The sequence below is a fragment of the Staurois parvus genome, unplaced genomic scaffold (assembly GCF_062004578.1).
Source record: "Staurois parvus isolate SC_StPar_1 unplaced genomic scaffold, SC_StPar_1.0 ptg000468l, whole genome shotgun sequence".
Lineage (NCBI taxonomy): Eukaryota > Metazoa > Chordata > Amphibia > Anura > Ranidae > Staurois > Staurois parvus.
In genome coordinates, this window is record NW_028318264.1 from 1,547,792 (window position 1) to 1,575,300 (window position 27,509).

General features: G+C 40.0%; 1 protein-coding gene across 1 annotated transcript in view; it reads left to right on the forward strand.

Annotated features, from left to right (window-relative positions):
* Positions 1–9,028: 9,028 nt before the first annotated feature.
* Positions 9,029–27,509, forward strand: part of CAVIN4 (caveolae associated protein 4) — a 33,229-nt gene continuing 14,748 nt past the window's right edge. Inside the window, exon 1 of the mRNA XM_089689045.1 lies at positions 9,029–9,553. Within this exon, the coding sequence (XP_089545171.1) occupies positions 9,149–9,553 (405 nt within the window). The 5' untranslated portion in view covers positions 9,029–9,148. The remainder of the gene's footprint in view (positions 9,554–27,509) is intronic.

A 27,509-nucleotide genomic window follows, 5' to 3' on the forward strand; every position in this document is an offset into this window, starting at 1 on the left:
TGTTAGACTCTCTTTTTATTGATGCAAACTTTAAAGAATATGTTGAAGTGTAAGTTTGTTTTTTAGTTTGGGATAGACCATGGAAGCAGTAGAACCCCTGTTTGGTTTTTACTATCTGTGGCTCTGTTAAAGAGATTTCGTCTCACTTAATGTCCTGGTGGGAATGGTTTAACCAGACAGGAAGTGAAAGAAAATCTCCGACAGCAAACAGACAGAAATAGGTAGAGTAGGGGAAAGGCTAAAACCCTTGTTACTTTATTTTCTGTTTGTGTCCCATTGATGCAGATTTTCCTTCACTTCCTTTCTGATGAAAGCCATTGTAAGAGTAAGGTCCTGTTCACATATAGCATCGCAATTCTGCCCACAATTCCAAATCGCATTCCAATGCTGGCAAAAAGCAACATGCGTGTTTGTGTGCCATTCATTTTTTAATGCCACCCAAAATGTGGTGTGGTTTTGCCGTGATTGTTGCTTAATTTATTACATGGCAATCCCAGCAAATGACATTGTTTGTCATCCCAGAAGTTGCTGTTCCTTTTTGGATGACAAGCTTCATGCGATGTGGCTTGCCGTAATTGCAGCAGAATTTATCGCAACAATCTCAGCAAAACTGAACCACATTTAGGTGCCACTGAAAATTAATGGAAACTGAACACGCCTGCTGCATTTTGCAACCATTACTGGGCAATTTGGAATTGCAGGCAAAATCACAGCGTTTCTGCCCAAGTTCTCAAAACATGAGATGTGAACAGGGCCTGAGTGAGGAAAAAACTCTTTAACAGCACCCCAGATAGTAAAAACCCGACAGGAACCAAATGTTGTTGTATATTTATGTTTTACCAGTATTGAATTGGAATGCTAGCAAATCTGACTGTCTGTGTCCCCTTGGGATATGTGACTGGGATGTGATATGAGTGAAAATCGGTTAAGTAGAGAAGTATAAAGTGAGAAGGGATAGAACTTCTGTAAGATTTTTAATGCCACCTGTGCCATCATTCTAATCACTTCAGTCAAAGGAAGTCTTTACAACACAGAGGACAATAATATACCTTAGCAGAGGTTCTGACCCTTCCATATACCAACCAAAGCTAAAAACAAGCATTTTTGTCAGAGTTAGAGTTTAAAGTACTATAATTAGACCTAGAAAGGGGTTTCATCAAAGATGCCTATTTTCTTTAGTTGTCATTCATGATATTTAGATGTACATGGTGCACAGGCAATTATCATTGTGGATCAATATCTAAAGATCAGACTGATATACAAACATTAGATGACATGCTAAGAGTGTATCTAATCATTTTAAAGTAGAACTACAGGGAAAACTTTTTTCATTTTGGATAAAGTAAGGGAGGGTTATAACCCCCTTCAGTGTATTTTTTTGCCATCGGTGTCCCATTGGGGAGATTTCCCTTGACTTCCTGTCCCATAGCCAAAACAGGAAGTGAGAATATCTCTGCAAATTAAGGGAATTTCCTTGGGGACCCTCAGGTCACCATAACTAGTGTCCCCATTGGAAAATGTCCCCCTGTTACATTTCTGGGGACAACCCAAAATGTGGGATTTTCTTTAACTTTCAATGATAATGGTAAACATGACAAATAGTTAATCTGGTTGAAAAAAAAACAAACACACACACAGTTTATCCAGAGGAAGACAAACCCAATAAAGCATGATCCAAATTGCTCCAGTGGGGGAACATTCCTTCCTGAACCCCAAGAGGCAATCTGATATTGTCTGGATCAGCTTTACCTATAAATATTAGTATTCAGTTATATTATGTGTAACTAGGAAAGAATCTAAGCCTTTTTTTAAAGCAATCCACTGAGCTGGCCAGAACCAGCTCTTGATTGAGTCTATTCCACATTTTCACAGTTCTTACTGTGAAGAAGCCTGTTTTTGGAGATTATATTCACTAGATGGACCACTTATATATTTATAAATGTTGATCATATTCCTCCTTAGTCTCCTCTTCTCAAGGAAAATAAATTCAGTTCAGCTAATCTCTAAGCTCATGGCTGAGCTCCTGCATTCCTCATGTCAGTTTGGTTGCCCTTCTCTGTATTTTCTCAAGTTCCCCAATAACCTTTTTGTGAACTGGCACACAGAACTGAACTGCATATTCCAGATGAGGTCTTACTAATGATTTGTAGAGGGGTAATATGATATCTCTCTCTGAAGTCTATACCTCTTTTAATACAAGAGAGGATTTTGCTCGCTTTAGAAACCGCAGCTTGGCATTGCATGCCATTATTAAGCTTGTGATCAACCAGAACTCCCAGATCCTTCTCCACCATTGATTCCCCCAGTTGTACCCCCCCTAGTATGTATGATGCATGCATATTCTTAGCCCCCAACTGCATAACCTTACATTTATCAACATTAAACCTCTTTTGCCATACAGTTGCCCAATTAAACAGAGCATTGAGGTCAGCTTGTAAATCAGACACATCTTGTAAGGACGTTATTCCACTGCACAGCTTGGTGTCATCTGCAAAGACTGAAATGGTAATTTTAATCCCAGACCCTATATTGTTTATAAATATATTAAAAATTAAGTATCCCAACACAAAAGCTTGGGGTACACCACTAAGAACCCTAGACCATTCAGAGTATGAATCATTAACCATTACTCTCTGAGTATGATATTTTATCCATTCATTTACATACAGATTTTTCCAAGCCTGTAGACTTTACCTTACACATTAGCTGTTTGTGGGGAACTGTGTCAAATGCTTTTGCAAAATCCAAGTATACCACGTCCACAGCTACCCTATCCAAGGTTTTGCTCACCTCCTTATAAAAAGAAATCAGATTTGTCTGTAATGAATACATGCTGACTTTTGCTGAAAATGTTTTTTTTTTTCTAGCAAAAACTCATCTATGTGGTCCTTTATGAAACTTTCTGTTATCTTCCCAATTATAAAAGTTAAACTAACAGGTCTGTAGCTGCTTGGTAAAGACTTTGACCCCTTTTTAAATATAGGCACCACCAGTGGTACTATGCCAGTCATTAAAGAGTCCTTAAAAATTAAAAACATTGGCTTTGAAATGATAGAGCTCCGTTCTTTTAGGACCCGTGGGTGTATGCCATCCGATCCAGGTGCCTTATTCATCTTTATTCGGTCTAAATATTTCTGGATCATATCAATTTAAAGCCATAGTGGATCATTTGGAGTTGTGTCAATATCATCCCCATTATGGACATGAGCTCCTCCATGCTCTCTTGTATACACAGAGCAGAAAAAGGTATTTAATACATTTGCCTTCTATTTTTCCCCAGTCACCCACTCCAGATTATTATTGTAAAGGGCCTACATGCTCAGACCTGATATTTTTACTGTAAGTATATTTGAAGAATTTCTTGGGTTTGTCTTATTCTCTTTTGCCATCTGTCATTTAGAATTGTGCATCCTTGATTTCCTTTTTACATAATCTTCATTCATCTTTCTTCATTTTTATATTTTATAAAAGCTCTTTTCTTATCATTTATAACATTTTTCAGCCATGGAGGCTTTATTTTTATCCTTTTAAACCTGATGCTCATGGGAAGGTATCTTGTGTTTATATACAGTGGTTTTGAAGAATTCCCATTTCTGTTCTGTGTTCTTCAATGCCAATATCCCCCCCCCCCCCCAGTCTATGTCTTGGAGAGCAGCCCTCAGCCTTGGAAAATTTGCTCTCTTTAAGTTAAGTTTTTTTAAGCTGTCCAGTATGTGCTGCTTGTTTACAGCTAATAAATGAAATCTTATGTTCACTGTTACCCAGATGTTCTTTTATATGAACATTAGTAATAAGCTCTGCATGGTTTGACATTACCAGGTCCATCAGAGAATCATTCCTACTTGGGGCTTCTATGAACTATGCCATAAAATTGTCCTGTAATAGGTTTATAAGTTTTTGCCCTTTAAGTGTTCCTGCAGTGCTGTCACTCCAGTCAATTTGCAGGTAGTTAAAATCCCCCATTATTATCACTGACCCAGCCCTTGCAGCCCTTTCTACCTGTGCAGGGAGCCAAGTCTCCATCTTCTCATTTACACTGGGTGACCTATAACAAACTACAATGTTTACCCTTGTAGTATGCACACCCATGTGCAGTTCCAACCATAATGCTTCAACCTCATTACACTCTCCATCAACTCCATCAACTCCTCTTTCTCACATAGAGGCAGACACCATCACATTTCCATTTTACCCTGTCTTTCCAAAAGAAGGAGTCAATAGCTAAAGACCTCCAAACATCATGTGGCTTTCAGATTAGCACAACAACAGTACATAGAGAGCTTCATGTAATGGGTTTCCATGGCCGAGCAGCTGCATCCAAGCCTTACATCACCAAGTACAATGCAGATGCAGTGGTGTAAAGCACACTGCCACTGGGCTCTAGAGCAGTGGAGATATGTTCTCTGGAGTGACAAATCACGCTTCTCTGTCTGGCAATCCAATGGACGTGTCTTGGTTTGGCTGTTGACAGGAGAACGGTGCTTACCTGACTGCATTGTTCCAAGTGTAAAGTTTGGTGGAGGAGGGATTATGGTGTGGGGTTTTTCTTCAGGGGTTGGGCTTGGCCCCTTAGTTCCAGTGAAGGGAACTCTTAAGGCGTCAGCAAACCAAGACATTTTGGACAATTTCATGCTCCCAACTTTGTGGTAACAGTTTGAGGAGTCCTGACCTCATCCCGATACAACACCTTTGGGATGAATTAGAGTGGAGACTGAGAGCCAGACCTTCTTGTCCAACATCAGTGCCTGACCTCACAAATACGCTTCTGGAAGAATGGTCAACCATTCCCACAGACACACTCCTAAACCTTGTGGACAGCCTTCCTAGAAGAGTTGAAGCTGGTATAGCTGCAAAGGGTGGGCCAACTCAATATTGAACCCTACAGACTAAGACTGGGATGCCATTAAAGTACATGTGGGTGTAAAGACAGACGTCCCAATACGTTTGGCAATATAGTGTGTATTAGAGTCACCAGGTGAGCAGATTAATCCTCTACTGTATAGGCAGTCTAAAGACAATATGACAAGAGTTTTCTCTCTCTTGCTGGTCTGCATCATCATGCAATGAATGCAAATGGTTTACAAACAATGTTGCACACAGTTTTTGAAAGTTGATCAGTGCCCTCATACTCCTAGGACAGAAGAGAGTAATCTTTATTCATTTGAGCTCTGAGTTGATAGAGCTTAGCAGGAGAAGGACATGCAGAGCTTCTCAATTAGGAGAAGTGCTGAAAGTCAAATAACTCGAATCACATTCCATTGGGCTAGCAAGCTGGCTCTCATAGGTAGAGTTATCATATTTCTTGGTCAGTGCAGTGATAGGTTTAAACCCCCACCAGGAGAACTTCTTTAAGAACTACTTTTCTAAAGGATCTTACACAAGGATTGTTGTTACACACAAGTACTAGTTATCCCTGGTTTGCAACACGCAGTCATCACTATCTATTGGTTGCATTGTTCTCTAAAGCAAATTGTACTAATTTTACAAAAGATAGAACAAACATTTTTAAACTTTTTGCTTACACAGAAATATGCCTGTTAATTTTACATCTAAAAATGTACTGGCCACAAAGGCAATAACCAACAATTTATCTGATTTTATATCTCAGATCTAAAGCTGGCAACCAAATATTCAGTGCAAGTGTATCTGTTTGGTACATATGCTTTAATTACATTGATTTATTCACCTGCAGTGAATGTTTGATGTGACGATCGTGGCGTCAGACCCCAGCCCTTCTCACCAAACTCGTGACCAAAGGACTAGCCAATCTAAAACCGTGCCGTCACGTGCATAACAATGCCATGCCCAGCTGCACCCTGCATACAGATTTTCCAGCTAATGAACCACATCCTGTGTGCCGGCAACCTGGGAGCGATTGTTACTGGGTCAGGTTAATTATGCAATTAACCCTTCACACTGCCACCACCTCCTTTTTGTACAGAGACGAAACTCGGCAATATCAGCAATAACAATATGATGTTTGAATAATCGTCAGTATGCCACTGTCACCAGAGGCAGAGATATACCGAAGTTTAAAACACACACGCAGTAGCGCTTTTCAGAGGCAGGGATTCTTAGTTTGCATTAAAGAGCTTTAGAAACAGTTCAACACTTTCAGAAAGTAAGATTTATTACTAAAAGGTCAAAAGGGTGCAATAAAAATATTTACAGAAAAAGATGTAGCCAATATATATATATATATATATATAAATATACAGGACAGCAATAGCACAGCAAAGAGATAACAGAAAGGAATTTAGATAGATAAAGTACTTGCCAAAAGCCTTGGGTTAAGCAGCTTTCAAGTTTTCTGACCAAAAGGGCGTTTTCTCCCAAAGTTGGTTCCGATGTAAAAAAAAGGGAGAATTCTTCAACTTAGCTCAGCTCAGCTTTTCTAGGAACTCCACAGGGTGTCTCCCTGAAACAGAGAACCAATCGCCTCATTTGTGGAGGGAGTTGTAGGTGAAGACCTCAGGGTATGACCAAAGCCTGCTCAAATGATATTATGGTTCATAACTTACCCTGGCCACATATAACTTTCTATCCACAAGTAGATTAATACGCAGAATCTTCTGCTGAACGGTTAAATATGAAATACGAAATATCCGCTTGAATGGTTACGGAGATATAATTTTCTGCTCTTCTGTATATGCCAGATAGGGGGTGTTATATACCAGGAGACTTGTCTTAAAGTCAGCCGTCCAAATATGGGCTCCATGTTTATGTAATTTTGTCCTATTTGAAGATATAAACTTATATGAAAAAGTGAGTTTTTAAATGTAAGTCTGTTTTTACGACTCCCTGGAATGCCTTTGAGCTCAGTGAAGGACTTGGTTTATGGCTTTACGAGCCCTCTCTAGCAAGAGTCTGGCAGACATCGGGGCACCTAGCTAGTGAGGTTTATAGCCATGGCGCCTCCAAATGAGTTTACTGCCTGTGATCTTTGCGAACACACACCGACCACATTCCTGAGGGAGGGGGGAAATTGGAGGAGGGAGACTGATTTGGGGAGAGAGAGATAAAAAATGGAGGGGTTTGGAGCAAAAAGGATGACCGTGTCCATCTCTGTGTGCATGATTGCTACAGGTCACATTCACTGCTTGAAAATAGGCTCTTGGTTGTTTTAAAACTAACACTGTTCAAACTAGAAAAAAAAAATATTTTTGTTTTGTTACATTTTTCATTCTTTAGATTGTATGGAAAATAACATATTTGCCAAAAAACCTGGTTTGCCCTAAAAAAAAAATAATATAAGTGTTATATGGTTGCCAGATTATACAGATGAAATTTGGGGACATTAATGACAACGTCCATTTTTAACCAAACACACAAAAACACACTAAAAAAAATTACTCCCTCGTTTGTAACACACCCACAGTGAATTGATTCTGTGGCCAAATTGCTGTAACAGTGGGAGGGGCTTAAAGGGATATGATTAAATAAAACCTGAATCTAATCAACTGAATCAAAAGAGTGTAACACACAAAGTGCAGTGGTCAAGATAAGTAATGCACAGTGTGCAAAGATCAGAACTGCACATTGCAAGTACAAGGGACAGGAGGGCGTTCCACAAAATGCAGAGATAAGGAGTGTTTAATGCAAAAAGTACCTAGGTCAGAAGTGCATATTGCACAGAGTGCAGGAGTAAGTAATACACAAAACGGGTCAAGAGTAAGCAATACACAGGGGTTTATTTGGTTCCCGCTGCTGTCAGTCAAATCTTGTGAAGAAAGAGCAGGGGGTGAGGCTGATCCTCGCTGTCTGTATCAATGGACACAGATAGAGGCGCTCGGGATCAAGCACGCAGGTGTACCATGATAGGAAGCAACTTTCTATTGTGGCGCACAGAGAAAAGGAGGAGGAATGCACTGGTGGAGGACTCAAGAAGAGGAGGTATGGGGCCGCCCTGTGCAATTCCATTGTACAAGGCAAGTAAGTAGAAACCTGTTTGTAAAGTTTTACATTTTATAATTTTTTTTTTTTTTTAACAATCACTCTAACAGCAGAACCAAAACAGCATTAGTCAGAAACCATGAAACATACACTTGCTGCTGAGCAGGCAACAGGGTCTCCAAGTGAGATGCAACATTCAGAAGGTTATTTCCAGAGATGTGATCCTGTGTCCTCTGTTATGTCATGTCAGTGCAGGATCACTGCATGGTGGGACACTGTTAGTGCTCACCTGCCCCAAGGAATTCTGTAATGTGCTTTAAAACTTCAGCTCTGTGCTACTACAGCTCCAGCTGGCAGTGGTGGGCAGGCCAGGACAGAAGCGAAGAGCCTCACTGATAACAAAGGGGAAAATCAAATCACTGGGTTGGGCGGAGTCAGACGTCAGTTGGCTCATTGACAGCATAGTGAAGAAAAAAAATGCTGGGTGGGTGAGCAGGCGAGGACAGGAGGCAGCAGCCTCATTGATAACATAGTACATAAAAAGCCGGGTAACTACAACACCTGGGAACACATTCCTCAAAACAGGGACTGTCCTTACCATACACGGAGGTATGGTATACTTAAACTCGTAAGTCAGTATCAAGTATCATAAGTAATAACAAAGGTTCAAGGCTAAAAAGTAAAAATTGCTCTGGTCTGGGTGTCGGGTATACAGGTGCAAGAGTTAAAAATGTTAAGATGGCTAGGGAGGTGTACAAAGAACTAAACTTTTCTTTATACTTTTTTTCTGTGGCAGAAGTATATGTGCAAAATCACAAATGTTTGAAGGGACTGTGTTTGGCTGTGCAGTTTACTCAGTAAGCTAATATGCAGTGTACATTTAGTAATCGTGTAGTGTTTTTGTATACTACACTGCCTAATGCTAGTAACCTGTTCATTCACTCTGATTCAACAGATGGCCTGGAACTGGATATCTGAGTTGACTATCCGACAGTATTTTCTTTCATGGATTTATTACTCAGAGCATGTTTCCTAATTTTAGTGGCTTGGTATTTCATAAGGCATGTTGACCACAGTTCTCAGTGCTTAAATGATGAGTAGATATAAATGTCCTCCCAACCCATCAGGGTGGAGCCTTCCATTTTATGTTGAAGGTCTTCTGAGGCAGCTGTCTGTTTGCTCTGATGCCAGAATTGTTCCTAGAGTCCTGAACACTAACCAGGGGACTCAAGCTCCTGCAGCTTTGACATAAAAAATGGATCACAATGAAAGAACCTCAGACAAAGTTGATTTAAACCGTTTATCCATTGTCTCAGAAGATGATGAAGATCATGAATCTGCCTTGACTATTGTTTCAGTTCTTGACAAAGTAGCCACAATCGTGGATACTGTGCAAGCCAGCCAAAAGAGAATTGAAGAACGTCACCGAGAAATGGAGAATGCCATCAAGACCATTCAAATTGACCTTCTGAAACTAGCCCAGGCTCATAGCAATACCAGCTACACCGTAAACAAACTACTTGAAAAGACTCGTAAAGTTAGCTCCAATGTGAAAGATGTAAGATCTCGAGTAGATAGACAGAGTGATCAAGTGCAAAGCGTAGAATCCAAGCAAGAAGAGATGCTGCGAAAGAACAAATTTAGAGTTGTAATATTCCAGGTAAGTAACATCACATCATTTACAGAGATGTTGTTGAGTGATATCTATTAAGTGGTTATATCAGGGTCAGATTATAAAAGTAAAGAGAAAGTTTTATGTTACCTATAAGACCCAACCATTTTTTACATATTGTGGTTGATTTATTAAAGGCAGATAGGTTGTGCACTTTGCAAATGAAGTTGCACTTCACAAGGGAGTCGTTTCGAGAGCTTAGTAAATGTGGTAAAATTTAATTTTGCAAAAAAAAAAGAAAAAAGATAAATCGTGCAAGCAAAATAAAAAAAAAATCACATATCTGCTTGCACATAATTGGATGATGGACGTCAGCAGAGCTTTAGATCATTCCCTTAACACTGGAGAAAATTCCCTTGCAAAGTAAAACTTCCCCTGCAATGTGAAAAGCCTATTAAGTAAATCAAACCCCTTTGCCTTTTTATTGCAGGCTGGAAAAAAACCTTGTCAAACATTGGTGGCTTGGTTGTTATGGAAATCATCATTTTTTTTCCCACAGTTTTATTGCTTTAATCATACCTCCTACGTTCTGTTTATTTTTAGTTTTGCAAACAAAAAAACTTTATTCATTTTAATTTCTAGCTATAATTAGCTTTATTCATTTTTAATATTAGCTATATTTCTATTCCACTATTAACGCTTGCCTTTATTTTTTTATATAATTTAAAATATCTACAAACCATTTGCTGTTTTGAGGTTTAATGTATGCTATAACTTAAAAAAGAGCCTTCATTGTGACAGCTGTTCATTATTCATCCATAAGTTCTGAAAATGTGCAAACATAATTAACTTGTCATTGCATGTATAGTAATGACATCAGTTATTGCTTTCTTATTAGCATATCAATAGTTTTTACAGCAGAAAGGTAATTATGGGTGTAATCTGTAATCACAGTAGTTTATTACATGTTAGTAGCATTTTATTAATGTCCTGCACAACTGTTTGGGTTTTTTTTGCCATCGCCACTCCACATTTCACTCACTTTACAATGACTCAAGCACAGTTGCATGTGACAGTGCAGGCTCTGATTACATGGGGTAATGCTTCGGATCATGGAGTCTATATTTAGATGTGGTAGTTTTCGTCGCTAGGCAGAGTAGCTGAAAATGCTGACCAGCTTGTCCTATTTGTTGCCGCTGTGAATGGTAACATGAGGATTTAGAGACCGTAACTATGTCAGCTGCTTAAAATATATTCAGATTACAAGCATTCTGTGTGAAAACCGATAGATTATTACTTGAATGAGACAATAGGATACTTTGCCACAGCAGTTCTGTCAGTTTCCCCTTCCTGATGACACAGTTGAAGATATACATAACCAAAAGGACCCTGTGCCTATCAGATTAGTAACAATATAAACACATTTATGGGCAGCACAGTGGCTAAATGGTTAGCACTTCCACCTGGCAGTACTAGGGTCATTGGTTCAAATCCCAGCCACGGCACCACCTGCCTGGAGTTTGGATGTACTCCCTGTGCCTGCGTGGGTTTCCTCCCAGTACTCCAGTTCCCTCCCACACTCCAAAAACATGCTGGTAGGTTAATTGGCTCCTGTCTAAATTGGCCCTAGTATGTGTATGTATGAAATTGAGTTAGGGACCTTACATTGTACGCCCCTTGAGGGTTAGGGACTGATGTGAATGTACAATATATTGTAACGGGGTTAGCTCGGCAGCGGGTGTGTGTGACCCCCTGGATGGGTGCACAACACAAAAAGACAGGCACAGCACAACAACAGTGGAGGTGAAAACAAACAGGTGCAATTTATTTACAATATTTACAGAAAAATGGCAAACCAAAAAGAAACATCAAAATAAATCCTGGCCAACTTGGCTACTTACTGCAACAACAGCTTTCCCTAGCTACCCACTAGGTACAGCCTGCTGCTATACCTAGTTTCTAGTACTTGGAGGCTAGCCACACAGGCTTTGGTCTCTCTGCACACAGATAACAGGTCAGCTCCCCAGACAGTTCAGGCACAGATCTGGTTCCAGGGTGGAGCAACTCCCTAAGCACTCTGGGAAGTTTTATACAAGTCTTAATGAGCCCACTACCTTCAGCTGGGCTCATTACCTCAATGCTGAAGGACTCAGCACTTCCCTCTAGTGGAACAAATCCCCATAAAGCCTGAACCTCGGACAAATGTATCGTCCATCCAGGACGCAACCAGGTGATTTCACCTGCCTACTGTCACAATATATATGTAAAAGCACTGCGTAAATGGACGGCGCTATATAAGTACCTGGAATAAATAATTTAGTCGTTAAATACTTCATAATCCTGTATAATATGAATTTATTTATACAGATCAATTAGTACTTCAGATCTAAAAGAGGGACGTTTGTCGTATAAAGGGAAATACGGTTTTGGATCCAAAAGAGGGATATTTGGAAGCAATTGCAGTAGGCTGAGGAACAGGAGGGAACCAGTCTAAATTGCTTATCTTAAATTAAGGCTTTTCCCACAATTAATGTAACTGTAAAATATGCATTATTGTTTTTATTCTTTAACATTCTTTAAAAGTGTTGTTCAGTTTTGTGGATAAGCATGAAATATTTTTTCCTAATATAGCTTTGGAAGAGCAGCAGTCATAAACCTTGCCAAGCCTTCCTTATTAGCAGGGACATTACCTATGTTCAGTTAGATCATTTTGTCTTATGATACAATTATACTCGGCACATAATCACCACATAATGAAAACCTCAGGCATAGAGTCCAGATATCCATTATGGGCTGATAAAATTTCATGGAAATGTATTTCTTTATCCAGATATGGACCTAGAATCCAGTAAAGCCTAGTCTGTCCCTGACAGCCAATAGGGGTTGATTTACTAAAGGGAAATAGACTGCACAGTTTGCAAGGGAAATTACTATTTGTAAAATAGCTAGAAAGTATAAATACCTTATCTTTAAGTGGCTGTAAAGGCTAAAGTTTTTTTATCTTAATGCATTCACTGCATTAAGGTAAAAAAAGTTTAGGGGTAGCTGCCCCTAGCACCCCCACCCCAAATACCTACCTGAGCCTGATCTCAATCCAGCACTGTGCCCAAGAGCAGCGCCGCTGCTCTCTCTCCCTCCTCACCTTGACTCAGAGCAGCAGGAGCCATTGGATATTACTGCATATTGTTTGAGTTCCTTAAACCTTGTGCTCCTTCTGTACCCGATGGCAGTTCTAAGTTGCTATGATGTTGCACACCCTTTAATTTTATTGCGTGGATATGTCTCATAGTCTAAGAATACCAAGTCCTGTGTCCTATACTGTATGATTAAGCCCTTGGCGCCGAGCATACGCAAATTAGCAGCCCCACTGGACTTGGCTTTTTCCGTGGGGCCACTAATATGCATACCTGTCTCTGTCCTGGGAGCACGCTACATGGCACGCTCCCAGCACAAAGACCAGGGAGTCATTGAGATCCCTGGGTCCCGTTCTAACGATCGGGACCTGAAACTCCCAATTCCGGGTCACATGATCGCTGTGAAAGCCTCGGGTTGGCCTGCCCCCCTTATTTTCAAATTTTGCATTTCCTGGTAGGTGGCGTACGTGCGCTGTCGAACGCCATGTCCCGGCCGGTGATTCCCCGCCTGCACCTGGCGATTGCCGAGCATCACTGACGGGGGAGAGGTTTGTATTTAAACAATACAGATCTCACCCGTCAGTTCCTGCACACTGTATGGCTCTACATAGCACACACACAAATGTGAAGCACACACACAGCACACACTTAACCCTTTGATCGTCCCAGATGTTAACCCCTACCTGCCCAGTGTCATTAGTACAGTGTCAGTGCTTGTTATTAGCTTCACTGGGGATGTCAGTGACAGTCAGTTCCCCCCCAATGTGAGTATATATATATACCACCATTTGTAGATACTATAACTTTCATGTAAACCAATTAATTTACACGTATTAGGATTTTGTTTTAGTAGACATATTGCAGCAACATGTATAAATACATCAGTGATTCATATAGTGAACTCGGTGTGGAGTTATTCACCCTGAGGTCATCACAAAGGACAAGGGGGCGCTCATTACATCTTTAGGAAAAGAGATTTAATCTCCAAATACGGAAAGGTTTCTTCACAGTGAGAGCTGTGAAAATGTGGAATAGACTCCCTCAAGAGTTGGTTCTGGCCAGCTCAATGGATTGCTTTAAAAAAAAGGCCTGGATTATTTCTTAGATACGCAGAATATAACTGGATACTAACATTTATAGATAAAAGTTGATCCAGGGAATATCTGATTGTCTCTCGGGGATCAGGAAGGAATTTTTTCCCCTGCAGGAGCATATGTTGCTTTGCTGGGGTTTTGTTTGCCTTCCTCTGGATAAACTGTGGGTATAGGATTATAACTTTTTTTGTTCTTTTTTTTTATGGTTGAACTATAGACTTTTTTCAACCAGACTAACTATGTAACTATGACCCCTAAAGCGATACTAAAAGGTTAATTTTTTTACATGCTCTGTGTAGTGGTTTTGCACAGAGCAGCCCTGGTTCGCCTTTTCTCGGGTCTCTCCGGCCGGCGCTCCTGGCTCCTCCTTTCTGTTGGGTGCCCCTATAGCACGCAGCTTCGAATAAAGTTTCTTTTGGATGATACTACAGGTGTGCCACCCTCCTTTTCAACTAGCATAGAACTATATTAGTCTTATAATAACTATAAGCAGATATCCAAAGCACCCCCCCTTACATCAGATATCAAGAGGCTCCCCCACCATCAGAAGTCAACAGTTCCCCACCCTCCATAACATCAAAGTGCAAGGAATTTACAAGCAAGTCAAATACCTCTTTATTGTAATCTCCTTCATTGTAGTCAATTGATCATTATACTCTAGCTTTCTGTGTCCCTGCATTACAGTAAAAAATATTTTGGTATCAGTATTGCCCCATAAGCCCAACCCCCATACACAACCTTATATTTGCTTGTCTTCTCAATTGATCCAGTGCTGTGCCCATCTGCAGTGACTTTTGGCTTCTGCAGCTGTTAGTCAAATCCTGTGATGAGGGGGCAGGGCAAAGCCACATTATCTGTGTGTTTTGATGCAGGCAGAGTGGCTCGGGATCAAGCGGCAGGTGTATCACGATAGGAAGTGGCTTCCTATGGTGACACTCCAAGAAAAGGAGGAGGCACAAGTGCCGACTGGGGGCCCCAGAATAGGAGGATCGGGGACGCTCTGTGCATTTACATTGCACAGAACAAGTAAGTATACCATGTTTGTTATTTTTTAAAAAATCCCTTACAATCAATTTAAAAAAACAGTATTTTTAATTGGCATTGCAGGGGGAGGCAACATTTTAAACCTGGGTTATATTAGCCATTCCTCCCACTTTAATATCAGTGTAGGCACACCTATTAAGTGTCTATGAAGATGTATGGTGGGTGAGAGGCTACAAGAAATACCACCTTGTGGGTGAAAGTAGAGAAAGAAATATCTATAATGGGTTTGTAACCAGCTCTGCAGGGACCAACTGGGCTTAAACACTGGCAAGGAACAGTTTAATCACGGGGGGTGCAAACTGAAAGGGTCATAGTATCTCAGACTGCTGTCTCCAGCCATTACATTTCCTCCTTCCTCACTCCATTGTCTAATGTAGCAGGGGTGCACAATAATCCAGAATTATACAGGAGGGAGGAGAGCTGAAAGTCCAGAGATCAGAGAGGTTTACAGACAGACCTCTGTCAAGTTAGGGTGGCCATGATTAATTTTTTTTTTTTTCATTCAACCCACTGGGTTGAATATAACTCCATTCCCCCATCTACACATTCAATGTGGATAGGGGAATCCTACCCATTGTGCTGTTGTATTTTGACAGCAGGGAGACTTCTGCTTCATCCTTAGATTGACTTGTGTACCACCAGCCTGCTCATACATGGATTGAAATTCGGCTTATCCCTGCTGAACTGGTCGAATATCGATCCATGTATAGCTGGATTAAGTATTTCTGTCTGTGTCCCCACTAGGCTGATCCACCCTCTCTATTTGTCCTGGTAACCACTGTCACCGAGACATAATGTGATGGGAAATCTAAAATGGTAGCATTCTCACCACAGCAATAGGGGAGGGAAAACCCTCCAATGGTGACACTTATTCTAGTGAGAACTGTCTAAGTAGGGAACTTATTTCACTTTGTAGAGATCTCTTCTCACTTGCTCTTGTATTTGTGCTACAAGCTTTGGAGGAATATCTCTCCAAGGGGGTCACAGATAGCAAAAAAAAAAAAAAAACCTGACAGATTCCAAAACACAAAAGAAAGTTTTAGGCTATACATGCAATGCTTACACTGGTCAGATATACAGTAACTTTATGACTACTGCCAGGTATAGTAAATAACATTGTGCTTCTCATTACAATGACATCTGAAAGTGGGTGGGATATATTAGGCAGTAAGTGAACATATTGTCCCTGAAGTCGATGTGTTGAAAGCAGAAAAATGAGCAAGTATAAGGATTTGAGCTAGTTGACTGGGTCAGAGCACTTCCAGAACTGTACCTCTTGTGGGATGTGCTCTGCAGTGATCAGGACCTACAAAAGGTGGTCCAAGATAGGAAAACTGGTGAACCAGTGACAGGGTCATGGGCAGCCAAGGCTCACTGATGCATATGGGGAGTGAAGGCTGGCCTCTGTAGTTTGATCCAATAGAAGAGCTATTGTAGTTCAAATTGCTGTAAAGTTCATGATGGCTCTGATAGAAAGGTATCAGAACACTTCACAGTCATGATTTATTCAGTCTTGGTGGCTGTAATATGGTTGTATTCCCTGATGGCAGTGGCCTCTTTTAACAGGATAAAGTGCCCTGCCACACTGAAAAAATGGATCAAGAGTGGTCTGAGGCACACAACAGGTTTAAGGTGTTGACTCTTTATTGGCTTTAGTGGCCTCCAAATTCTTAAGATCTCAGTCTGTGTTATGTGCTGTAAAAACAGGTCCGATCCTTGGAGGTCCCACCTCGCAATTGACAGTATCTGCTAATGGCTTAAGCTGACCATGCAAGAGTAACTTTCTTTTGTTCAACTTACTGGTTGAATGAAAGAAAATGGCTTGATTCACCCATCTAAACACTCCATATGGATGGGGGAATCCATCCCTCTGAGCCTTTGACAGCAGGGAGATTTCCCCGCCGACAGAATACACTCACTCATCAGCTCTGCTGGTAGAGCTGATAGAGAGAACATTTTTCAGCACACTGGTTGTACACAAGTTGATCGATCATGTACAGCCAGCGTCTAGTCTCTGCTGAACTGGCCAAATTTTGACTCATGTATGGCAGGCTTTAAAGGATCTGCTACTCATACTTAGTGTCAGATACCACAGCATACATTCAGAGGTTTAGTGGAGTCCATGTCTCGACAGATTGGGCTGTTTTGGTGGCAAAAGGGAGACCTACTCAATATTAGGTGGATGGTCATAATGTTATAGATGATCGTGTAGATGTTTATACTTACTAATTTTTATTTTAATGATTTTAATACAGTTATTTTTATCGTGGATTCACATTGTTTTTATGCTTGAGCATTTTTTTTCAGCCAATGGAAAGCTAGTTGGTAGGAGGAAGGGACAATTATTAGGTGCAAATTGTGCAAAAACATTTGTTACATGTGGTTTTCAGGCACTCTATTGGGGCCCAAAACTTGTGGTTATTTCTTAGTTAGTTAGTTTTTCTGAGCAATGAGTGACAGCACATTGCTTAGGTGTGAATGAACACAATAAATGGGGTTCAATTGCATTATCTATTTATACACTACATTTGTATTGAGAGGAAAAGGGAAATATAGCACACTGATTTTCAAGTAGCTTATTTCCATTATCTGCTTGTTGCTTCCAAATGATGACCCTGAAATTGAATTTCGTATTGATCACTGCTGAAATTCATTTTCATTTTGTGATAATAGGAAGTAGCTGAGGTTTGTGCTGCACCCAATGTATATACTGAACATTAACAGGTAATACAGATTTAAAAAGTCATTTGCTATCAGCTTTCTGCCAGCAGAGTAAGGCTTGAGCTACACTGATGACCTACGGATATCGATACCCAAGAACAAAAAAATCTATATATTGCAGCTTACCAGTCCTAAAATGTGGTGGCTGCATTTGTTTTTCTTTTTCAGATGAAGAACATTTTAAGTAAGTACAGAAAATACCTGTACAATACAATGTTATCTTTCTTTTTTAAGCTACTAATTTCTTCATCCCCACATTTTCAGGAGCCTCACATTTCCCGGTGCAAGACAGGGAAATTCCATCCAATGAAGTTCTCCGTGGGATCAGTTTAATCTTATCTTCAGTGTGGTCTGGATCAATGTTTGGCCTTGAGTGCTATCAAGAGTTTAGTCTCAGTCTTGGGTGCTCTTATTCAGAGACCTTGTGCCTCTCTCTGATGAGGACTTCCATACAGGGCATTGTGCACATTGTTTGCCCTGTATAATCCCCCATGACTATGTGGAATCTCAGCTTGTTATGTCAGTTCTTCTAAAGCTACTCCTTGAACCCAACAGCAATATTCCTCTCTCTCTCCTTATTCGCAAGGTTGCTTTTCCCATTGCCATCACTTCTGTGAGGCAAGTTTCCAAGTTAAAGACCTTAACCTGTAGAGAACTTTTTCTTGTGCTACACAAAGACACAGGTATGTTGAAGTCCAGAGCTTCTTTTCCTCCTGCAGGGGTTTCTTTCTTTCACTTTATTCAGGATGTTGTTCTTTAATTTCTCTGTCTTGCTCATACACATTCTAAGGGAATTTCTCTCAATTATCTAAATGTGGTATGAGCTAAATTTATCTGTCAGCTACAGCTCTTTTAACTCAGCATGACTCTTTGTTTTGCTTCCCTGAAGGTCTCCATAGTTGTGAGTCTACTTCTTATTCTACTATCACTAGGTGGATTTGGCAGCTAATAATTCATGCTTATGACCTCAAAAGGTAAATCTCCCCATTGCCTGGCAAGGTAAACTCTACCAGATCAGTCAATGATTCTTGGACCTTTCAGCATCTGGTTCTTCAGGCATCTGTATGGGTTCTGTTCGGCTACTTCTGTTAACCTATTGGTTGTTCTTTTGGTCATGTTAGCCTTTTCTTTGTTCTGTTGGCCACCCCTAAGTTGGACTGTTTTTGAACTTCCCATTGGTTCCAGAATACTTTGTCCTGTAATATACAATTAAGGAAATAGGATTTTTTTCTTTCCTGTGAAATCCTTTTATGGAAGTACATTACAGGACACTACTCCCCCCCCCCCCCCCTGTTTTTTTAATTCACTCCCACCATTGCTTGCTGACAAAATTGTAACATGCTGGAAATACAAAGTCTTTTACTGGGTGGTCCTTAAAGCTTTGTTTCCCAGTGGCCAATCTCTCATGGATGGCAGCAAAACCAATTGATTCTAGAATACTTCATCCTGTATCCTGTAATGTACTCCAAGAAAATGGTTTTAGGGTAAGACCAAAAGTCTATTTTCTTTCTTTCTTGTTCATTAAGGAATACAGGAATTCTTAGACTGTCAACAAACAGTTCAACAGAGGGGTGGGCAACATAGCAACAAAGGCTAACACTCCAAAGAAAAACAACAGAAAACGGGTGATTACCTGCAGCTAAAAAAGATATGTGATGGTCCTTATTCCTAAAGCTGGTATCAGATGAGGCCAGCATATCTGCCTATTTGAACTTGCTTGATGCTGGAAAAACCAAGAAGCACACACAGATCTAGTAGAGTGCACCTTGACAGGAAAAGGTGCAACCTGATCCTTAAGACCATAAGCTTGGATGATGGTCACCGAGAGATGATGGAATAAGAAGCTGATGCCCCCTCACGGGGTCCATCTAGGGTTACAGTAGTAAATCAGTCTTCTTAAAAGAAGCAAAGGCTGAGAGAGACTCTCATAGTCCGAAAAACATACAGACAATAAAGGCAATTTTCCTTTTGGTGAACTGGAGCTAGATAAAAAGACAGGAGAACAATGTTGAGGTGAAAGGTAGAACCTTGGGAAAGAAGGAAGTTCTGGGCCTCAACACCACTCAGTTCCTTTGCAAAACCAAAAAAAGGCTTCTTGCAAGATAAGGCTGCCAGTTCAGACACTCACCACACAGAAGTGATGGCTACAAGAAATACCACCTTGTGGGTGAGAGTAGAGAAAGAACTGTCCCCAAAAGGTTTGTAAACAGCATTGTGGGGACAAATTGGGCATAAACACTAGCAAGGGCCCAGTCTAATCACAGAAGGGTCAAATTGAGTGCTCAAAACATCTCTGAGACTGCTGTCTCCTGTCATTACATTTACACCTTCCCCACTCTATTCTGTAAAAGTGCAGGGGTGTTCAGGGGCTGACAGAGGAGGGAAAAGAGCTGAAAGTACATTTGTCTGTGTATGTACACTCAATCCTTTTCAGAGGTGCCTCATCAAATGCAGCCATAAAAGAGGAAACGTAAACAGTAACATTTTCCTTTGTGGACTATAGCAGATGTGTAAGTGGGGGGGGGGGGCTCACCTATGTGAACAATATGCAAAGTACTTATATCAAGGCTAATATACAGGAGGGATTACCTCCCAACTCAAACTGGCCAATTACCTGCAGTTGCTACCAGTGTTGGGACAATGTGATCCATTGCTAATATTAGTGATAATAGCTACGCATGCAGTATGCTGCACCAAAACATATGTAACATATGAGTTTAATAGTGGTACACATTCTATCCCACAGTAAAATTCAGGGCTAATGGTGACAGAGAGAAATGCCCAACATCAAAAAATAGCCCCTACATCAGTGGTGTCTACAAAATCTTTAGGAAAATGTTGCACAAAAGCCAGCTGGAATATTGGTCTCTGCAACCAACAGACCTCACGGACAAGCAATGTCAGATATTTGGGTTATTGCCATGTTACTTAAAGGGTCTTCAGTCACTAGCATCCTGTAAACTGACAATGCAATCCTATTCCTCCTGTGCCACAAAATACACCAAAATTTCAGTTCAGCAGATAGTCAAACCTCATCTAAAATTAAAATATCACTTTAGGGTAGGCTTATCCTTCAATACCACTAAGACAGGCCTGGGCCCTTTCTATGGCATCTTGGTATTTCAGGTTATTAATTTTCTTAGCCTTTTCTGGCCAGTTGATTAGGCCTCAATTTACTAAAATGACTGATTGTGTTCATTCCATGAGGGCGTACATTATTCTTTAGCATACCCTCCTAGTGCAAATGGTCATTGTATTGTGCTACCCCTAATCCCATTGGCATCACCCAGGAACAGTACAGTAATAAAGTGTCTGCTCATACACTTATCTCCAGTTAGCAGGCATTCTTTATAATTGGATTTATGTATTTATCCTTTTGGCTCTTTCACTGTAGTCTTTCCTCTAGAGATTTTATTTTTTAATAGGCAGGTTATTATATCTGTAATTATACTCCTGTGACTTCCACTAACATGCATTTCAGATATATCAATTCTGTAATGAGTCTATTACCAACACTACCTATACATCAATGCTTTAAGTAACAATAGTTTGCCTGTCGAACTAAAAGTCCCACTGAGGTACATACAGTATATGCACAACTGGCAAAATATTTTGTCTTGTTATCCTCTGCCCTATGTCAGTGATTCATGAAAGTGGTTTTTCCTCGTGTTAAATGTGAGTACACTTTTATTATTTTTAATACCATAGTTTTTAAGTGGTGAACACCATAGTCCTTTTTTTGGTTCTTTTAGCATTATCACTCAGAGTTTCTCCCTGTATGGTGTAGTAACCAGCTGGATAATTACTGAAGCTGTTTCTTGTGAGCCTAATGAAGTAATTCTGGTAATACATCACACAGTACAAAGGTAAAAAGACACATACTGGGTTGAGGTCAATGAAAGGTTACATAAGGGACACATCACAATAGTATAAAATAGTACAAAATCGTAAAAAAGCTAATGCAAAAATGCAGAAAAAAAAAATGTAGAAAAACAAAATCATACCTATAGCACTAACAAAATGGCTGTCGGTGTACCTGATAAACACCTGGCTGGTACTGAGCACCATTCATTTGCAATGTAGTAAGTAAATGTAAAAAGTAATATGCTAGGACAACATTACGGCTAAGGGCCCCAAATGAAGATTACAAAATAACCAAAAGTAGCACAACCACCACCACCCCCTCCTGCTTGTGCCATAGAGTAAAGTGGGAGAGCAAGAATAACACCATCGAAGAGATATGGACCAAAACATTGACAGTGCATAAACTAAGGATTACACACAAGTGTACATAACAAGACTTTGTACCTCAGAACCAGATGAGGAATAGAGATGAGAACCCTGAGACTAACACCACTAGAGAAGCAGCACAAGATCCTAGACCGATAGCAGTAGGTGTTGAAACCAAATAAAAGCAACCATTAAGAAAAGGAGCTGGACACTGATATGGCTGCCCAGTGTACAGGTATATGGCAGCAAACACAAATGATCCTGCGCTTGGGGATGGACTCGATGCAGGCTACAACCACATTAAGAATGTCCTGGAACCTGCACACCTTGCTGCCCTCAATAGACCGGGGAAATCCAAATATACTGAATGAGGAAAGAACAAACAGAGGGCGCCCAGGCCTAGTGCATTACCATACAAAATGTTTAATAAGAAATAAAGTAGGCGTTGTACTCACAACGACAAAGTCAAGGCACATCATAAAAGAACAGCTGGGTCAACACCACGCTGAGTAACAGTCCGCAATGGGGAGTGAAGACATCCAATAGGCTGATGCGTTTCGAGGACTCGCCTCTTCCTCAGAGCTGACTGTTACTCAGTGCGGTGTTGACCCAGCTGTTCTTTTATGACGTGCCTTGACTTTGTCGTTTGTGAGTACAACACCTACTTTATTTCTTATTAAACATTTTTTATGGTAATGCACTAGGCCTGTGCGCCCTCTGTTTGTTCTTTCCTCATACAGGTGTATGGCAGCCTATACCATCAATGGAGAGAAATGTTGTGCTTGGATAGGTGTGGTGGAGCTGGTATACCATTCGCTGTGGTAAAATCAGTGAAAGACATGGCAAACATCCAGGCATGAGAGTGCTAAGAGTAGGATGCATACATTAAAGTACATACAGAGAAATACCATACATGTTATAAATACATAAAATGAGGTACATGTGAAGAATGTAACTCAATTGAAACTTGCACATAGATTGCAAAGGATGGCAAAATATAGTCATGTCCACATGTATGTCAGGGGAAACCCCAGAGAGATCAGGATCAGAACGTACAAGTGTAAAGAGGCCAACAACCTGATTACAACCCAGACATGGAGGACATGAGTGCCTAGGCACATCCATATACTAGGAATTGCACTGCAATGGGGTGTACAGCATGCAGCCCAAGACGGCTATGAATGCGGCCCAATAAAAAAAATTATAAACTTACTTAAAAATGTAGATTTGTTTGGAATTTTTTTGTAAAAATTATTTTACACCTAGCGAGCACAAGCTGCCAAAGAAAAAATTGACAGTGTCTCTTTACTGGACTTTTTTATGATTTATCTTTCCAAAGAAAAACATCCCATTCTTCACATACACACCTTATTCATGTCATCAGTTTTATGAGCAAATATTTTCAAGGATGACGCACACAAAGGAGAAAATTAGAACCAAAATATCAGAGGAGCACCTTGAGAATTCATTGAGAATTGCTACTACATCCATCGCGCCAGATGTTGATGCATTCGTTTAGCAAAAACAGTGTTAAATATTGCACATGTTTCAGGTTCCCCTCTTTAACTTTCATAATAAAACATATTACAAAAAAAAAAAAAAAAAAAAAAAAAAAAGATTATTATCTGCTAACTGTCACCAATGGCAGCAAACCTGAGATTGTCACAGCAAACTAACTACACTGTATTTCAAAGGCAATTTAAAAATCAGATAGTTTGCTTTAAAGCGGTATTAAACTCAAAAACAAAAATAATATATTGCAGCTCACCAATCTTTAGATGTCGTCTTTATCATTACTTTCACCTAGTGATGATCTGGCCAGCAAGTCTGTTAATATTCAGCTTACTTTAACTGGATTGCCTGCCGACCTATAGCAGATTTACTGCTACAGGGTGGCACGGCTGAGCATAATCACACACACACACACACACACACACACACACACACACGTGTGATTTTGCATTTCCAGGTAGGGGGCACCATTGGCGATCGCCGAGTATCACTGAGGGGGGAGAGGTCTGTATGTAAATGATACAGATCTCTCCCCCATCAGCTCCAGCACACTGCTTTGTATTGCTCTGCATAGCAGAGCAATACAAAGCAATCTGCTTACACTGTAAAACACACACAACACACAGTAAAACAGCACACAGTTAACCCTTTGATCACCCCAGATGTTATCCCCTTCCTGCCCAGTGTCATTAGTACAGTGTCAGTACTTTTTATTAGCACTGATCACTGGGGATGTCAGTGACAGTTAGTCAGTCCACCCCCAGTGTCAGAATGCCAGCCACAGTCCTGCTATAAGTCGCTGAATGCCACCATTACTGGTATAAAAAAAATAAGAAAAAAAAATTCCAGTATATACATCACCATTTGTAGACGCTATAACTTTCACGCAAACCAATTGATTTACACTTATTGGGATTTTTTTAAGCAAAGACGTAGCAGAATAAATTTTGGCCTAAATTTATGAGGAAATTTTATTTCTTAAATTATCTTTTACTGGACATGTTTAATAGCAAGAAGTCAAAAATATTGTTTTTTTCTCAAAATTATATTTTTTTGTTTATAGCGCAAAAAATAAAAACCACAGAGACAATCAAATACCACCGAAAGAAAGCTCCATTTGTGGGGGAAAAAAAAGGACATAAATTTAATTTGGGTGCAGCGTTGCATGACCGCGCAATTGTCAGTTAAAGTAATGCAGCGCCTTATCGCAAAAAATGGCCTGGTCAGGAAGGGGGATAAATCCTCTCTAGGGCAAGTCAAAACAATCTGCCCAGCAAAAGTAGGTAAAACAAACCATTTCATACTGACAAAGGTGATTTCAGTAATCAGCTTGTATTCATTTATGTAAAACCTTTATATCAAAAGAAAAAAAACAAACTATACCTACTTAAAAAGTGTTAGCTAGAGTTCAGCTTTAATTTGGTAGTCAAGTCCCTTTAAACCTGCTAGTGTGTCAAACACTATGCTGCTGTTTACAGATGTCAATGTTGCACCTCCAGTGGAGTTTAGCCATTCTAAGATAGGAAATATGTTACTGGCTGGATCACAAGGTGAAAATAGAGAAGAAAAAGCCTAAAAATGAGAAACAAATTCAGGCACCACATTTAGGGATCAGTAAACTGCAAATATATTACATTTTTGTTTCTGGGTTTAATACCTCTTTAATGCACACAAAGGCTCCATTACCATATGACTTTTGTACTAATGTAGCAGAAGGAGGAAAATCTAAGGTCTTGTGAATATGAATGGCAGCGCTTGCTGCTCCTCTGAATAGCGTTCCACAGTGGAAGTGCAAAATATAATTGTTGGTGCTCAAGTGGTACCAATTGGTACTGATCTAGTTTAAAGCAGAACTAAAAGATGAATACTCACCTATCCAAAATTCCACCGCCGGTACTCAGACACCAGCACTGTGCTACAAGCCTAACTGCGCATGTGCAGTTCAGTTTACAACACCGGAGAAGACTGTGAGCAGGCAGGTAGGGGCATTTTATTGCAGAAGAGACATAGTAAATATATACAGTAGATATTTAAATCTAGTCATTTACATGTTATAACAGCAACATATATTGGTACTACCTTTACCTTCTTACACTATACAAGCAGTAATTGGAACTTAGAAGAAAAACAGAAAATTGGATTTGGGATGCCGTTCAGAAACGCATTTTGAAAATTATCATCATGGGTGATACCTCCCAAAAGGTTTATGGAAAATCATACATAATTACATGTTCAGATGACAAAATTGATGTAAAAACTACTGTATATGCAAAATAACAAGGCTGTTATTCTAAAGGAATTGAGAATCATCATTAAACAAAATGTGCGAATATCCATTTCAGTCATCTAGTAATGTAGAAAAGGGAATTTTTGTTCACGGAGAATACCCAGTAATGTTAAAGTAAAAAATCACGCATTTTTGAGTGAAGATTCACACCTCCTTTAGTAAGTCAGCTCAATGGTCCCATCATTAAGTTCACAGTTCAGCAGTTGTGGCATCTTTAAATCTTACTAACCTGTCCCCAGCCTATTATAACCTGTTTGGCCATTATGAAGGCTTTGTTGCACAAGATGTGCCTAACTAACGAGGTGTAGAGTCTCCAAATTCATTAGCAAAGACATACACTCTCCGGCCACTCACTGGTACACCTTGCCACCTTAAACCCCCTTTTGCCTTCAGAACTGACTTAATTCTTCATGGCATAGATTCAACAAGGTGTTGGAAACATTCCTCAGAGATTTTGGTCCATATTTACATTACTGTTGCCTTTCTATCATCTTGAACCAGTCTGCCCACTCTCCTCTGACCTCTGACATCAACAAGGCAATTTCGTCCACACAATTGCCACTCACTGGATATTTTCTCTTTTTCAAGACATTCTCTGTAAATCCTGGAGATGGTTGTGCATGAAAATCCCAGAAGATCAGCAGTTTTGAGATACTTAGACCAGCCCGTCTGGCACCAACAACCATGCCATGTTCAAAGTCACTTAAATCTCCTTTCTTTCCTATTCTGATGCTCAGTTTGAACTTCAGCATGTCTAGATGCCTAAATGCATTGAGTTGCTGCAATGTGATTGGCTTATTAGCAATTTGTGTCACCAAGCACCTGAACAGGTATAACTAATAAAGTGGCCAGTGAGTGTATTTTATCAACATATAACATGCAATTAATGAATAAACATATTTTATTGTATTTGCATCACCAACAGGGAAAGTTTACAGTCATGGTGGTCTGTTTTTCTCATGAATTTTGTGTAAAAGAGATTTCCAAGTATATGTATTTGTCATGTTTCAAAGTATTTCAAAATATTTTACAGAAGACTTACACTGTACTTGTATCTTGGTGGATAATGCCACAGTATGTACATATATACAAACATAAATATACACAGTATGTACTGTATGTAGGTATGTATAATTATGTTTTCTCTTACATGGGCTTCCAGCATACTATGACATTAGTACTGTGTATTACTCTCTTGCTGGTTGACCAGTAAGGGTGATCACCCATGATTGCACCTCAATTTTAATATAAATATTATGCCTCTATAATTACTAACTCCATGGCTATTCTAAATATATTTAATTTATGTTTTATATTTCATACACAAGTACAATTGATTTCTGTGTTCTGGCCCCTGAAATGCAAACCAATAAATCAAACTGGACTCTTATAATTTGTTCTGGTGCTCCATCTATTGGTATATGTTTTTTCTTGTAACCTGCTAAGGACCCAAGGTTTGCTGCAAGTAGCCTAACCTGAGCCAGTGAGCTCTCTGAATGATTTATTTCTTCTCACTAACTTGTATGAACGAAAATTTTAGTCCCAACATCTCTTGGGTACTTTTTTCTTCTTTAACAGCTTTCCCACCACCCTATAGCAGATGTACTGCTATAGGGCGGCTGTGCTGTGCATAATCATGCAAATATATGTGATTTTGCATTTCTGGGTAGGGGGGACACGTGTGCGTGTGCCACCCTACCCACGCTGCTATTGGCTCCTGAGGATGTCAGTCATCAGTGATCATCGGCAAAGCTGAGAGGGGAGAGATCTATGTGTAAACAACACAGGTCTCTATCTTGTCAGCGTGGATGTGCTGCTTTCTATCTCTCTGCACAACAGAGATAGAAAGCAGCAGGTCTCCTTAGTAAAACAACACATAGTACACAATAAAAACACTCCTTAACACACAGTTAACCCATTGATCTCCCCAGATGTTAACCCCTTCCTGCCCAGTTTCATTAGTACAGTGTCAGTGCTTTTTA